General features: G+C 43.2%; 1 protein-coding gene across 1 annotated transcript in view; it reads left to right on the top strand.

Moving 5' to 3' along the window:
* The first annotated feature begins 955 nt into the window (after positions 1–955).
* Positions 956–16,392, top strand: part of erfl3 (Ets2 repressor factor like 3) — a 54,227-nt gene continuing 38,790 nt past the window's right edge. The window contains exon 1 of the mRNA XM_050047360.1: positions 956–1,580. Coding sequence (XP_049903317.1) covers positions 1,559–1,580 — 22 coding nt within the window. The 5' untranslated portion in view covers positions 956–1,558. The remainder of the gene's footprint in view (positions 1,581–16,392) is intronic.

Genomic DNA, 16,392 nt, shown 5'->3' with positions numbered 1-16,392 from the left:
AAAATATAATGTGTGCAGTAAATATGGTTACAATAGTATACTCACCTACCAGCCAAGAAGCAGTTGGAATATTTAGGAGAGTATTCCCACTTCCTCCCTGGTAAGCTATCCGGCTACTGAGTACTACAGTACACCCACCTCATCAGCTTCCACTACATCACTGTGTTCAGATTTAAGGTGGGCACAGAGAAACTTTCCCCCTTCAGCAGATGCACGTGAAAGCAAGCTCTGCACATGTATCCTATTTTTGAGTGAAGGTTTATTTATTTATTTATTTATTTGGATCCCCATTCGTCACTACAAAGGTAGCAACTACTCTTCCTGGGGTCCACACAAGCAAACATTACATTGTAGAGTAAAACAAATATACAAGAAAAAATCTAAGGCAAAAAGAAATAAGTAACAAGGAAAACAGAAAACCTACAAAACAATAATCAAAAACAGGATAGTTTCACTTTAAGTTAAAAAAACAACTTGTTCACAGTCGTATTCTTCTGAGTAGCCTAAATAAGCTTGCTCTCCATCAGTGCAGATAAACGCAGCAGTGTGTCAGGGTGGCTGAATTTATAAGACATGCTGTAATATTTAATTTCCTGTTTTCAGTGTTAATCACTAACTGACGCTTTCATATTTAATTTGCCAGTTTAATAAGTGTAATTATCCCGATATGACAGGGACTCATTAGAACCGTAACCCCTGATTGACGTAAACGGACACCGTTAACCGAGCAGCTCTCGCGCCTCTCGAATCGTAGGACTCGGATGTGATGTCACCACGGCAGCGCGCTGTGGCGGTCTCCAAGGCAACGCCGCGTGCTGCAGTGACGCCAGCCCGGGCCCCGGCTCGTGGTGAGTGGGCGTGACTCGCCACGCTAGCCCCCCCTTCTCTCCCGTCAGTGTGGGCGGGCCCCGCTCAGAAGAGGAGCGAGCGAAACACGACACTCCGAGGACGGAGAGACGCACGGGGGGAGGAGAGAGTAGCACTGAATGGTGTGAGAGAGTGGAGGACTTAAAAAAGTCTACAGAAAAAGAGGTTCCTCTCTAAACGGTAATTTCTGTCAAAGAAGTAACAAAGCCTCGCGGCGGAGGGATGTCAAACAGCGACGAAGATGCGGTTGAGACGGAGTAAACAGCCACCGGACAGTTAGCGAAACAACTTGTTAGAGGAGAAGAGAAAGGTTTTCGGCTGGCTCGAGTCGGGACGGTTGGTCGCTTTCCGCCGCAACTTGATTTCAGGCGAGTTACGGGACGAGAGGCGAGGACCGACAGCGAGGTCTTGACCGCTTGGTTCCCAGGAAAGCAAGCCCTTCGCTCGGTTTGCTCGGTCGGCAGAGAGCCGGGGAAACGGACCGAGAGAGCGCGGCGGCTCGGTAACACAGAGAGCCGCTGAAGCAGCAGCTCCAAAAGTTTGCCGTGTATCTTCACCTAGTTTTCCAGATTGGGAACTAGAGGGGGAGGAAGAGGCCGACAGACTGACTTTTCTTTCCACAAGCAACTGTGTGGAATTCATCCTGTTTGACTAACTTTAGCCGGCCAGCTAAAGTAGCTAAAGCAGAAAAATGAAAACACCTGGAGACAGCGGTAAGTTTGCTCCTGCTCCTGCTATGATTATCTACCCACCATTGTCTTTCTTGTTTACTTGCAGTGGTTGTTGTCGGCAAAGCTAACACTTAACTGCATTTCTGATTAATGAAGCCAGATAGTTATCAGCATCCGCTTCCAATCAAAAAACCTGTTGATTTTAGTTCTCAGGATCACTGCCGCGGAGCGTGGTTTATCTAGATAAGATACTGAAAACTGGTGCAAGTTAGATACTGTACTCCGGTTCAAGAGGAAGTGGTTTAACTATTGTACAGTTGTTACAGCGACATCCTCTGTGTCACCCTGACAACCTAATTTCACCATCCACCACCTTTCAGAGAACAGATTGAAAATCCTGGAAGCACTGTGTGAGTGTGTTTTTGTGCTGGCTGAGTGAGACACAGAGATGTGGTCGTGTTGATAAGTCACTTTAAGACTCCTCTCCTCCTGGCGGTGGTGTTTAGGGTGATTGGATCTAGCCAGGTACACACGGAGCAAGCTGATATTAACCCACTAACTGATCATACATTTGTGAGGGACTTGGCCTTGTCAGCATATTGAAGTGAGAGCAGGGGGGGGGGGGGGGGTTCCAGTAGTCAGCTGAGGTCTGTGTGTGCGTCTAATTCCTGAAATGCTTGCATAAGTTTGTTCTTGCTCCCTTCTCTTGAAGCCAAGGCATTTTTTTCCAGAAAGGAGGAAGTGGAAGTACTACTTTGTGCCAGCTATTCAGTTTATTATTTTTGAGTGTCAGTAATAGACTCAGCCTGACATGACTCTTTCTTGTAGTAACAAATCTGAGTTTGATTTGTATCAGTTCACATAATTAAGTTTTCTTTATGCACAAGGGACCTCGGGGATATGATCCGAAAGTATATAACAGTTATTTATTTTGTGTAAAACAAAATGCACATATAATGAGTTGTTTTTTCCTTGTGATGACTTCCTAAGAAGTTACTGGTAAGCATGTGGTATGGGGCCGCGTGAGTGACTGACAAACTGTGTGGGACCCTTTTCCACTTGGGACGTTCCCCTCCCTTCCCCCACCCTGTCCCCTCCTGACTCCTGCTGCACCCAGCCTCAGCCCCTCAACCCTCCACATTCCTGCACACACACACCCACTCCTTGCAGCAGCCCCGAGGAGGCTGCCATGACATCACACCATATCCCACCACAAGTAGCCCTTTATTACAAGGAGCTCAGTGTTTGTGTGGCAGCAGATAGCTTAAGCCTTTCAGGGAAAGGTACTAAAAATTGATTGTGCTTATGTTATGGGTTTGATGTATGTGGTCAGTGTGTGTGAATTGAATTATTGTTTTGATTCTTGATTATTTTTTAAATTAATTTTTGTGTGTATAATGTTAAGTTCAAAGTTAAATCTTGAAGTTCTGGGGCTGTAACAAACAATTTCTGATTACTTGATTAATCATTTGGTCTATGAAAACACAGAAACATATGCAAATGCCTTTCACAGTTTCCTTGACACCAAGGTAACAGGCTTTACATATTCAGTATACTACAATGTCCTTAAATGTCACATAAAGAAGCTGGAACTAGAACACGTTTGGTTTCTTTTGCTCAATAAATGACTGAAACACTTTACTGGATATCAATAATCAACGATCGGCAAATGATTATTATTAAAAAGTAGAAAGGTATGCCGCCTTTTGCCCCCTGTGAGGATTTAAGTTTCACCAGTTCATTTGTAAGTTGTCAAAATTGAATTTGATGAACTCTCTGTTGAATAACTAATTGAGTAATCCTGTCAGCACTGGTTGGTAAACATAGCAACACTGTCTGAGAGGCATTATCTAACAACAAATCTGATCTTATAACAGCACCTTTAAATAGTTGAATTATGGAACTGGTTAATCCGACATGCTGCCCTGATCTGTCTGATCTCCTGCTGTTGCTGCAATCAGGGCACAAGTTTTAACCCTTAACTTCTGCACATCCCATCACTTAGAGTGAACATGTTTCTCAGCCGCAGAAGGATATCACAATGCGGGGATATGTGTAGGATAAAGAATGTAATCATCCCTTCCTAGGATGTTTGGAGATGTAGGATTATGTCCCATACGGTAAGCTGCCTCTATATGGAGCTTACCCTCTGTCTCTCCATCACTGGACACTTCCCCTCGCACTCCCGTTTTCCACAGTCACTTCATTAGTGTGAACTGATAGGATTTCTGCTGAGATAGAGAATTGATATGATGGAGCAGGAAATGGCAGAGCTATGGCTGCGTCTGTTGTTGCTGGCAGACTGGTGTTGGTTTTGTGGTGTTGGAAAGTATCTGATTTAATTTATATCTAATCACTGCTGTTTACCTGGTCTTTGTTTGTGTTTGATGTAGTTTGGGGGATTAGTGGTAAAGTATTCCACAGGTTGCATTAGTCAGCAGAAGGGAGTTGTTGGTATCTTGTCTACAGTTAACACGGTCATATATCCACATTTTTATATACCTCAAAGGCTGTGCTAATGATTGATTAAGCTCTAGTGATAAGGACATACATAATAATAACTTGCCTACTGTATGCCTCACCCTCCCTAATATGTTATCTACACTCCTGCCACACACACTTTGCACTTTGTGTTTCACTCATTTTCCTCCATCGCTCCCCAAGGGTTACAATTTTTCTTCTGCCACCTCTGTCATTCTTTTCTCTCTCTGACGGGATAAGGACTGGTGTGTGTCTTTGTGTGATGGAATTGCACAGTGGGACCCCTGGCTCTGGAGTGGCCATTGTGTGTGTGTGTGTGTGTGTGTGTGTGTGTGTGTGTGGAGCATGGGACAATGGTGGGAGTGGGGCAGGCCTTGGGGCCGATTGTGTGTAGACTTGTGGGGCCAGGGACCTCTCATTGTACTCATAATGGTGCGGAGTATCTCATAGTTTGGTGGTGCTTTTGACAAGTGAAGAGACCGCACTTCTGTATTCGTGTGAAACGCATGTGTGTGTGTGTGTGTGTGTGTGTGTGTGTGTGTGTGAGAGAGAGATAGAGAGAGAGAGAGACAGAGGGTGAAAGAAAGACTGAGATAAATGTAGACATCCCAGTCTATTTCTCATCAGTCATTCAACTACGTTGTTTAATGACGATTGTTTTGTGCTGCTCACCCAGAGTGATTGACGTGCTGTGAAGCCATTTTACCATTTACATAGACACACACACACAGTCACAGTCCTGCCTTATGATGTGGCAGGACAGGAGACAAAAGGGTAGCTTGTGTGCAAGGAACTGAGAGGGAACATTTCACCTTTTCCCTGTGTGGGTTTATGTGTGCGATTGCGAGCATATGCTTTTCAATCTCAACACACAACCGCTGTGATGATAAGCGCAGCGATTAGCCTTATCTGTGAAAACTCCCTCGCAGTGCTGACCACAGCAAAACCACTACCTCCCATTATCCCAATACAGTTTTACAGCCTGGTTTATGGGACAGTGCCCTGCTGTGATCAGGCTCAGACAACATGCTTTAAGCCCGAAGCAGATGATGTTCCAGAACAAAAGTGGTTATCTTGTATCCGAAAAAGGTGGCAAAATTGAGACAGCTGCCAAAAATCAACTGGTTTGAACTTATCAGCTGTTATGAATACTGCTAAAGCTATTAAGCCAAAATACATTTGCTTTCAAAACTGTGGGCTAAAATCCTATGCTGCACTTTGCAGCTTATTCACACACTTGTTAGGATATTTATTATTATGTAGTGCTTAAAGTTGTTATAAAATATTGAATTTTACACTCAATATTAAAGAGATAGATTGAGCATTCCTAGCGCAGTCGCAGGATTGCCCACTTTTCCTTGTAGAAACAGTACTTCGTAAAAGTTTCGATATGGCAGTTTTTGACATTAAGTTGACAAATGACTTCTGGTAGAGGGGGCCTTCAGTTGTGGAAATGTCTGTATTTAGCCAGGAATGTGACCAAAGGGAACAATGTGCTCAGCCAGTCGACACTAATGGACCTCCCCACCATTAGTCCTGTGCCGCCCTTGACCAGGGAGACCAGAGAGACCACAGCCAACAAGGCAGCATTACCCTTGGCGGCCCTGGTGCTTCTGACCGCTATCCAGCACCGCTAGCGGCCTGTTCACCCCTGCTTGCCCCAGGGACCCACACATTAACCTCAGATCTGGCGATCAAGTCCTATAGATTATTGGCCTCTCGGACCTGTTTGATCAGCTGCACGGTTGTGAGGTTCGACACTGAAGAGCTCCATTTAAAATTCACTTTTTGCGCTGATAACACAGCGGCAGAGCTAACTGTGTCCTCAGGGCATGTGTGTATGTCTGTGATATGAGGTGAGCCTAGTTTTACTGTAATGCCATTGGTTGCACCACAGTATGACCCCATATTGACCGTATTGGTTATTGGTCAGGGACAGTAATTGGATGGGTCTGCATGTCTGGATGGGACCGACTGTTGACAGATAACTGTAACACTTTGACTAACATATATGTGAGTACACATACACAGAACACACGCACTCAACACACACTGCTGCTTTTTATTGGAATTCTTGGACCTCCCACATTCCTGCATAGAAGGTTAATAGTTGCCGGCTGTGTTGCATTACACATGAGGGGAAAACACAACAGTTACTATCTCTGCAAGCCTTTCCTGAACAGACTCACTCTGTGACTTGCAAAGGCATGCATGTATTCATATACAGACATATTTTTAATACCTCCTCAGGACAATATGAATAAAACTGATTTGAAAAAAAATGCATTCAAATTAATAATGCATATTATTATTATTTTAAGAGATTTAAATTAAAGCTAGCAGCCTCAAAATACACATTCACTCCAGCATGCACACACACACACACACACAGGGTCTCTTTTCAAATGGGTATCAAAATTCATGTTGGGAATGCAGTAGGGTGTGTTGGTGTGCATGGATTGACCTGCACTGTTCAGCAGCTGTTTGTGTTTGCGCATGCATGTGTATTGTAATGTAATATGGGGAGTTTACAGAGCTACAGAGGTGACTCAGAGCGCGGCGCAGAATGGCATGTTATTGTAAAAGAATATCAAGTGTGTGTATGAAGGAGACAAGGTTTTCTGGGTGGGCAGCTGTGCAAAGGTATTACTTGTGAACAAAGTCTGTGTCTGTCGCTGCATGTGGGTGTATGTTTAACAGCTTCTTGGTGACAGCGGCACCATTGAAACCGATCTGAGTCTGGTGACGTGCACGTGCACACACACACACACACACACACACACACACACACACACACACACACACACACATTGAGATCAGGTAACTGTATTCCTCTGATCCTTCCAGATGAGAGGTTTTATTTTGGATCCTCACAACATAATGACCCGTCCTTTAGGTTAGAGCCTGGAGTGTCACCTCTCTGCTGGTTGAAGTATAATCAGGGTGTTGGATGTCAAGACCATGACAGCACTTTGTCAGTCACTCAGTCATGAAGCTAACTGTTCCTTCACCCCTGCCCCGGTGCACCACCTCTGAACCCCACCACAACAGCCCAGCCTGGCCTGCTGCACGCACAGACACACACACACACACACACACACACACACACACACACACGGTAGTTTCTCGTAATCCTCTGTGCTGATGCCGCTGTACCGACAGTGGCCGTTTTTGCCAGTGGTAGGGCTCGGCCCTCGTGTTGTTGTAATGTATACTCCTAATCTTCTTAGATTAACCCCAATAATACTGGTCATGCTGAGGGCATCTTTACAGTGGGGATCAGCACACAGTTTGGCTGCTGATTTACTTTCCAGGCAGGATCAGAATAAAAGGAAAGGATCTTGTCTGCACTGTGAATTAAGATTAACGCACGCATTTGTGAAACTTTCTGAACTTTTTAATGGCCTTCATGCATTCTGTCAGTCTTATGTGTAAGATGAGGGCCTTTATTTAAACAGAGGCCTTCAGTGAATGCAAGTACTTGTCTGCCCACAGGTTGTGTGTTAAATTGCGTATAGTAATCCATTATTAATCATGTACAGTATTGGCAATTTGAAAACATCAGCAGCAGTCTATAAGAGAGAGTATTCTCTATTTGCTAATTGCAAAAATTACAACTTGTACACAGGAGTTTGAATTTGCTTTGTGGTCGTGTGTGTCTGTAAGTGCATAAGTGTGATAAGGACTGGGCTGTCCTGCTGTCCCAGGCCCTCTGGTTCAGGGAGGTGGTGAGTGGAGCTCCTAACCCCTCTCTAACCCCTTAAGTCCAGTGCAGTCAGCAGACACTCCCTGCAGAAAGGCAGCAGTGTTTGAATAGTTCCTCTGGCTATTTTTATCTGGGAATCTGCCTCTGTGCCGGACCCAGGGAGCGGGGGTGGAGGGCAAATATCTAATCTAATTTCGGACGATGGGAAGTCACCAAAAGGACTTCTGTGCCACTTGCATAGTGTCGATATTTTGTGCAAGCGTCTGTGTGGTTGGCTGTCGGGTATTGAAATGCTGTCTGGCGCCAAGTTAAACTTTCTCTCTTGTCACCCTCCTCCGCCTCTTCTCCCCTCTCTCCCTTCCCCCATTCCTCCCTCTTTTTTTTCTCTCTCTTCCTACCTCTCTCTCTCCTTCCCTCCACCCCATGTAAGGAATGTAAGATCACGTTTGGAGTTTTCTTTTCAACCAGTCTTTCCTCTTCCTCGGGCTGTCTGTCTCTCACTGTGCTGGCTCTCTCTGTGTCTTTACCTTGTTTCTTTCTCTCTCCCTCCATGTTCAGACCTGTTCTCTTTTGTACGTCAGAGCTCATTTTGAACTTTGAGCCAACTCATCACAGCCTATGTATGTGAGTGAGAAAGTTATGTGCATTTGAAAGGCAGGGTCTTAGCTTGGAATGTCATGTCGGAGGTAAAAGTGTGTCTGTGTGGGAACAAAGTGTCCCAAACAGTTGTTAATAAAATGATTGATTCGGTGTACTTTTAGGTGTTATAAACTTGTACACTTTGAATTTTAGTTAACACCACCTTAACGGCAAGGAAGCCAGCTCTGAGCAAAGGCATATAGTGCAAAATAGCAGCTGGACTGTTTGCAGGTGTGTACATACAGACGCCAAATAATTGCAAGCAAAATGGTACTCTGTCCAGTAGGGTAAGCAGTAGCAAACTCTGTGTGTGTGTGTGTGTTTGTGTGTGTGTGTGTGTGAGGGAAAGAGATAAGTGGAAAGAGGACATCCTCTGCATTTTATCAGCTGTGGTTACTTGATCTAATTTCATCCTTCTGGACAACCCAATACAGTAAGCATTGTCTTTTATTTTCAAGATTTAGAAACACAAACCCACGGTCTCGGCCTAAATTAGACCAAGTGATTGCTTATCTACCTCTTGCTGGAATCATAGGCCGGCTGCCGAATGCTGCTCTCTCGCTAGACTTCTGACTTTTGAGCCAGATGGAGCCATCCTATGAAGTGTGTGTGTGTGTGTGTGTGTGTGTGTGTGTGTGTGTGTGTGTGTGTGTGTGTGTGTGTAGGAGAGAGAGATAGTGTTTTCATTTGGAACAGGCTGTTGTGTGTTTGCGCACACACAGATGCACACGTCCCTGTAGGGGAGTGAAACCTTTTTAAGCATCGATTGACCCTCCCAGCCCACTATCCTCTCCTCCCTCTCACTATCATTTCTGTGTCACCAATCCATGGACTAATACCCCAGTGGCAGCTCCTCTTCCATTAGCCTCCTCCTCCTCTTTCCTCCTCGCTCCCCCTCTCTTCTGCTTCATGTCACCCTACCCTGTCTCGCTTTCTTTCACTGGACACCTGGATTTACCAGCCAGCACGATTCGATGGCCAGATACAGCGTGGTTGTCTGCTAACATGGCTCAAAGAGTACAGAAAGCTGTCAGTCACTGTCGAAATGTATCAGCAATAGGTGGCGGCTGGTGGTAACGTCCTCCAAGTCGACCTGAAAACTCACAATATGAGCTGAAAGTCAGACTGGACCACAAGCTGGTATCAAGTGCAAGTTGGCCTCAGTGCATGTAGTGGTTTCAACATATGTCTATATATACACACACACATACACACACACAGCCCTGGGCTCCTTCCAAGATGTGTGGTCATGGGCAGAATAAAATGCGGTGGATTGCACTCACAGCAGGACAAACATCTGACTCTATTTTTGCCCACTGGCCATCGTCCTCTTAAATGTTCATAAGACTTCCTTCCTTCAGGGCACTGGCTTTTTTTCTTTGCTTTCCAGGTGTGTGTGTGTGGCTCTCTCTGCTTGTCTATCTGTGTGTGTGTGTGTGTGTGTGTGCAGGCCTGAGAGAAACTGAATAATGCATCGGATCATTGGAAAGGTATTTATAGGAAAGCAGAGTGATTAAATTTTAATGACAAAGCCGGCCATCAGCACTGCACATCATATAGCATATCCTCCTCCACACACACACACACACACATAGATCTGTGCTCGTCTTATCGCATATTTCCTGAGGAGATTGTCCATAAGTGAGTGTGCCAGCTAGTCTCACAGTATGTGCTTTACCACTCTCCACTCTCCCAAACATATCACATATCCTATTTGATTTATTTTTATTTTGTTTGACTTGTCTCCACAGTCAACTACCATTGGGTGTTTTGACGCAAACCTGTCATTAGACGGGATCGTTCTTAAATCACACCAAGACATACCAAGCTGAAGGTCAGCCGTTGGTCAATGTCGGGCCGTCGGTGAGCAGCTGTTGCCCTAGGTCTTGCAGTGTGTCCCGCACCGTTGGTACCAGTCAGCCCTTGTTGCCTTTTTTTTTTTGGCCAATTCAGTGTCATTTGTATTTACAACATTGAGTTGCCAGCTAGCTAACTTTGAATGACAAATATAAACTACCGCCGCCTGCTGGTATGTAAAGTTTTTCCTCTCACTTAGGTACAAAACATACGTACGAGTTGGCCGTTGGCTGTAGTCTTTGCGGTGTGGTCATCAAGTGAAATTTTTAAGGAAGGCGACAAAAGGCGAGACAACAGTCGGGCTTTCTTGCCACTAGTCCTTGGAAGCCCGTTTGGTGTGTCTGGACCTTTACACTTCGGCAAAGACAGACAGGTCACTGTGGTTGCTTTTTCCTTTTACGAATTCTTTACAAAGCTCACTTGCACAGCTGATCCGCCAAATATTTATTAACACAAAGTCACACATTTCACAGTGCAGACTGCACAGACTGTGTTTATGATGTTTCACATAGTTTCTTTGTTTGATCCTTTGTTTATTTACTTGAATTGTGCTGCAAAAATAACCCATGTGTGAAGTTTTCATAGAAGAAAAATGTGCAAATGCAACCTAAAATACTTAAATGACTATCTTCTGATGATTGACTGACCATCAATTATGGAAAAGGTTTAAAATGTACATCCTAGTTCACAACATCAGGGATAAGCTGCTTGCCCAGCCCCCGCTGTCTGTGTGTATGTATGTCGTGTGCGCTCGCCAGTGCCTCTGTACGGTAGCCCTGCCCTCGGTCACAATAGTTTTATCCATGTCCATTTTTAGCATCAGATGTGGCCCAGTGAAATTACGTAACAACCAGGCAGTTGCATGCGGGTGGGCGCACACACATATAGGCCCTACTGTACATACGCACACACAGTGATTGTTGTTTTAGGGGATTAACGCTTTTGATGAAGAGAACAGTGAGCTAGATCCCCTGACCAGTCACAGGGTGAGAGGGAAAAGGAAAGTAGGGAAGAATGGATCAAGGGCAGTAGAGAGATTTACAAAGCATGAAGGGAAGGGGGAAAGATGACGAGCTAAAAAGGGACAACCAGAAGCATGATGGAGGAAATGGACAAAAGGTGCTTGGTTATAAGGGGTCTTAAAAGATGATTAAGTGAAGGACAGGAGGCCTCTTAAACCCATTTCAATGGAATTTCAAGCAAGTTGTTCCATGTATCACTGATTAAAAGCTAATCCAAATGAGGGTGTTATGATTTTAGACAGTGCACATCACATCAATTATACTCAATGGCATCTAAAAACAGTTTATTTAAAGAGATGACAACATAAATCCTGGGCAACTAATCAGTTGTGGATGTAGATGTTATTAGCATATTTACTGTAAACTGCCATTTGTGGTTTTTAACCGCTCTTGTATGCATCTGTGGTAAATAATAAAACTTTGTATACATGTAACCTTGGAAACAAGCATCTTTTGCTGCCAAAAGATGTCAATCAAATTAGCCTGTTGTGCTCGTGACTGCAGGCGACAGAAAGAGTGCATAAAACAAATTAAAAGTGATGTAACCATAATATTAGTGAATTGCTTTCGCCCATACACACACTAATGTACACTAGGGTCTTTGTAGTCTCTCTCACACACACACGTGCATCTAACATCACACACGCACTCTCGCACGCAGCTTTCTCTCCAGCTGGCCCCCAGCTAGTATCCTCACTGTTTGTGTGTGGGTGTTGTGTTAGTAGGGTTATTGTGTTCGTCTGGCCCAAGTATTAGCCGGGTTCTGTGTAAAGGTACACTCTCTCCCTTAGGTTAGTTGTGAGAGGAGGCAGAGTGCAGAGGTGTGTGTGTGGGAACGTGGGATCTGTGCGCGCACGCGTGTGTGTGTGACTCACTGACTCATGTCAGTGATGTTAATGCGTTAACTTGGTTTTCTGTGTAATTTAGGGTTGGGAACAACATTTTTGCCGCCATCACGCATTTTATCTGTAATTGCTGATATTTGGTTCAGGATAAATTTCATTATGAGATGACAGTCATGAATGTGCACTTCGTATTGTTGAATGAAGCTCCTTGCCCACTTTTCCAGTGTGCTTGTTGGAGGCAGGTGGCTTAGAAGCCTTTTTGTTTGTTTGATGATTGATACCTTGGCATAAATTGTAACTCAAAATTGCCCAAATAATAAATATCAACCCATGATTACTTTAAATAACCAGATTAAAGGTTAAATAACCAGATTAAAGGTAATAGTTTGGTTTTAGGTGTTTGTTTGGTTAGCAATGATCAAACTATGGTTAATTAATGGTCAGAGATGATATTACAAAATAAAGCCCCTTTCCCACTGCACAAAAAAACATTAATAGAGTTGCAATTCTATACCAGACTCAAGGTATAAACATCTTTACTTTACTCGCTGCTTTTTACAGGCTTACTAACCTGCTTTTGGCCTGTCTGTGACATCGAATGTGAAACACCAGGATCACGGTTCTGGTCTACTGTCATTGGGAAAGCCATAGCCTATTTTTAATGGGGTCTTCAGTGTTTAAAAAAACTTGCATATATGCTCTAGGGAAGGAAAGGAAGGGAAAGAAAATTGCAAAGACCATGTTAATGTCTTGTGTTCACATTAATAGGATTATTTAATTTTCCACAACTGTAATCGAATTAAAACTCAAACAGACATCAGTTGCATGCTACAGTGATTTCAGAGGTGGAAGACTGAATCTGTTTTACTCCTGGTTCTGCCTTAATTTAACTAAGATAACACAATTTAGATTTTAAATAATTTATAGTACAGTAATTGAAGTATTTCCTAAATCTGATTACACCTTAATCAATAGATGTGTGTGTCAATGCACTGAGTCTGCTCTTTTGAATGTGGGTGTGTGTGTGTGTGTCATCAACCTGGTATTGTGGAGGTGTAACTGTGAGCCATTTCAGCTGTCACTTCATGGGAAACCCCCCGTGCTACCTTACACCTTGGACGGATGATCTGAGCCCTTTTGAATCAGGACAATAGTTTGTATGTGCGCTGTCTGTATAATGTGTGTTCGTGTCTTTGTGCGTGAAATGTAACTGAGAGGTATCACTATTGTATGTTCACACACATGTACCCACGTACCCACCCACACAAATCACAACACACACACACGCACATGCACAGACGCCTCATGTTATGAGTTCCACCGAGCGGAGGTAATCGGTGTGTACACTCAGCTCTTACATAACACCATCCAAGCAGTATACTGACGGAGGGGAGAAAGTTCACTGCTCACTCTCTCTCTCTGCCAGTCAGTGTTTTATCTCTGTGAACTTCCTTCCGCGACGCTCATTCATTTCTGTCTTTTTTCACTTCCTTTTTCTGTCTCTCTGTCTCCTGACATCTGTTTTGTTTTGTTGTTTGTATAGTTTTTTACTTGATTTGCATGATTTATCAACAGCATCATCTAAATCACAAGTGACACAATGCAGCATTTAATATAATAAGTGTATATGATAGTGTTATGGCATACATAAGTTGGTTCCCAGTCAGCAGTAACAGTAGTGAAATAAGTATGGTGAAGGGAAGAGTGTCTGTTGAATTATGTTAATGTTTAAATCACATTTAGTAAAGGTAGGACATTTTGTTGGGGTTGAATCAGTGATTTAAAGCCGTCACACTCCAGTGCGATGTGAAAATGTGGAAAATTTGGACACAGATTTTCAGCATTTTCATGACAACTATGCACACATGGTTTGGTTATGAATTATACACGTTGCCTTGTTCCATTTCCTTAAAAAAAAAAAGAGTTTCCTCCTAAATAGCGCCTGTGCTCAATCCACACAACAAAAATCTGTCCAGACAGAGAATGCCAAAGACCATTGGACCCAAATTTAATGCTAATGCCAGCTGTTCTGGCTAGCCAGTTCTGTAACAAACATACAACATTAACAAGTGCACATCAGCGACATAACTATATTCATTGCATCCCAGCTGCTGAAGCAGAAGTGAAATTGATAAGACGTTCCCCCATTTTGGCAGCAAGCAAGCTATGACCCAAGTATGACATCAGTTGAAACAAAGGATTCAATTGGTCAAGAATATTTTTCCGCAGTAGGAAATCTGCTCAAACTGAGGTCTGCCCAAATATTTTCACCCGCACAAATTTTCTGAACCCACAAAAGCAGTTTATATACATTTTTGTGCATTTTTTTCCCCAGACAAAAATCTGTGATGGATGTGCAGCAGCTTTTAATATGAACATGTTGCTTCCTCATCCTTGGTCCTTGTCAACATTGCTAAACTCTCCATTGTGTCTCACTCAGAACTAGAAATGTCAATCCATGCCTTTATATCATCCAAGCTCGACTACTGCAATTCACTGTTCACATGTCTCAATCAGTCATCCATCGACCGCCTTCAACTTGTACAGAATGCAGCTGCCAGATTACTTACTAGGTCAAAAAAGTCTTGCCATATTACACCCATACTCGCCTCCTTGCACTGGCTACCCATCCCATTCAGAATCCAGTACAAGGTGCTGCTGCTCACTTTCAAAGCCATTCACGGCCAAGCTCCCAGTTACATCTGCGACCTCATTCACCACCACACCCCCAGCCGGTCCTTGAGATCATCTGACCTAGGCCTCCTGTCAGTGCCTCGGACCCGGCTAAAGACAAAGGGGGACCGGTCCTTTGGGGCAGTGGCCCCTAGGCTTTGGAATGCACTCCCCCTGGGTCTGAGATCTGCCCTGTCAGTAAATAGTTTCAAGGGTCAGTTAAAGACACACCTGTACAGTCTAGCTTTTGAGTGTTAGGCCATATCCATTGTTTTACTTGCCGCTTTCTGTTGTCTCTCAGCTTGTCTTCCTCATTTCCTCTGGCTTTGCAGTGCCATGTGATCATGTTCTATTGTTACTTTTATCTATTTATGTATTTTATGCTTCTACATGCACTGACCTTGCACTGCCATATGCCTGTGTGTATGTTTTTTCTAGAATTTTCAGTTGCACGTTTATTGTGACCTACTGAACTGTGGTCTTATTGTTTGCATTGTTAAGCACTCTGTGTACGCGTACTATGAAGGGTGCTATATAAATAAAAGTTTACTTACTTACTTGTCCAACACAGGTCCTTTGTGTCATACTCTCTTTCAGACCTTCCTGTTCTTGTCTGCATGAAAATGTTTCAATTAATAGAATAACAATTATTGCCATTTGTTATAATAATAATAATAATAATAATAGATTAATCATTTAGTCTATGAAATGCCAGAATATACCAAAACAATCTGTCTCAGTTTCCCAGAGTCCAAGTTGATGCCCAATATTTATTTTATAATGATATAAAACAAAGAAAAGCAGCATTTTGGGGGAATTATTGGCATTTTTTCCACAATTTTTGCAGAAAAAATAACCAAAACGATTAATATATCAGAAAAGTTGGCAGTTATTTTTCTTAATTAATTGTTTCAGTCCTATTCAAACACTGTAAACTACATTGTAGAATTAATGTGAATTTTCAACCCCCCTCACCTTTATCCAGGATTTTTCCATTTATGGTGTTTGCTCCTACACAATACTTAAAGTCAGATGGTTTGGTGTCATGATTATCTGTTCAGTCTGGCTCGCTAGTGTATTCCATTGTGTTAACAAAAAGAACAATTGCTTAGTTTACTGATAGGGCAGCAGAGCAACAGATCAGAGCGACAGTGCATTTTACAAACACCCCCACTCAGGGAGGGCATGTTACACTTACATACTGTGAAATTTGAATTTGGTTTGCACTCTATCAGAGCTACTTACACTGAGCTAAAATATAAACGCAACACCTCTGTTTTTGCCTCCCATAAGATCTAATACTTTTTCCGTACTCGCACACAAAGGCTTTGTTCTTTCAAATTTTGTTTACAAATGTGTTTAAATCTGTGTAAGTGAGCACTTTGCCAACTTAAGCCATAATCCATCCAAACACACTAGAAGGCAAGAACAACTCTGTTAACCACAGTCCCTCCTCATCGCAAAGGTAGTAAAGTGTACAGGCTAACGTTACCTTTGCCAAAACACCAGATCTCATCTCCATTGAGTCCTCTACGATATAAGGATGAAGGAGTTCACTCAAAGATATGACTGATGTTCTGGACATGTGAAAGTTTTCCTTCCAGTCCTCATCTGGTTCAACCAGGCCTGAT

This window comes from Epinephelus moara, chromosome 6 (genome assembly GCF_006386435.1).
Source record: "Epinephelus moara isolate mb chromosome 6, YSFRI_EMoa_1.0, whole genome shotgun sequence".
Classification (NCBI taxonomy): Eukaryota; Metazoa; Chordata; class Actinopteri; order Perciformes; family Serranidae; genus Epinephelus; species Epinephelus moara.
Note: the sequence above shows the minus strand (reverse complement) of the source record. Positions and strands in the feature narration are given on the sequence as shown.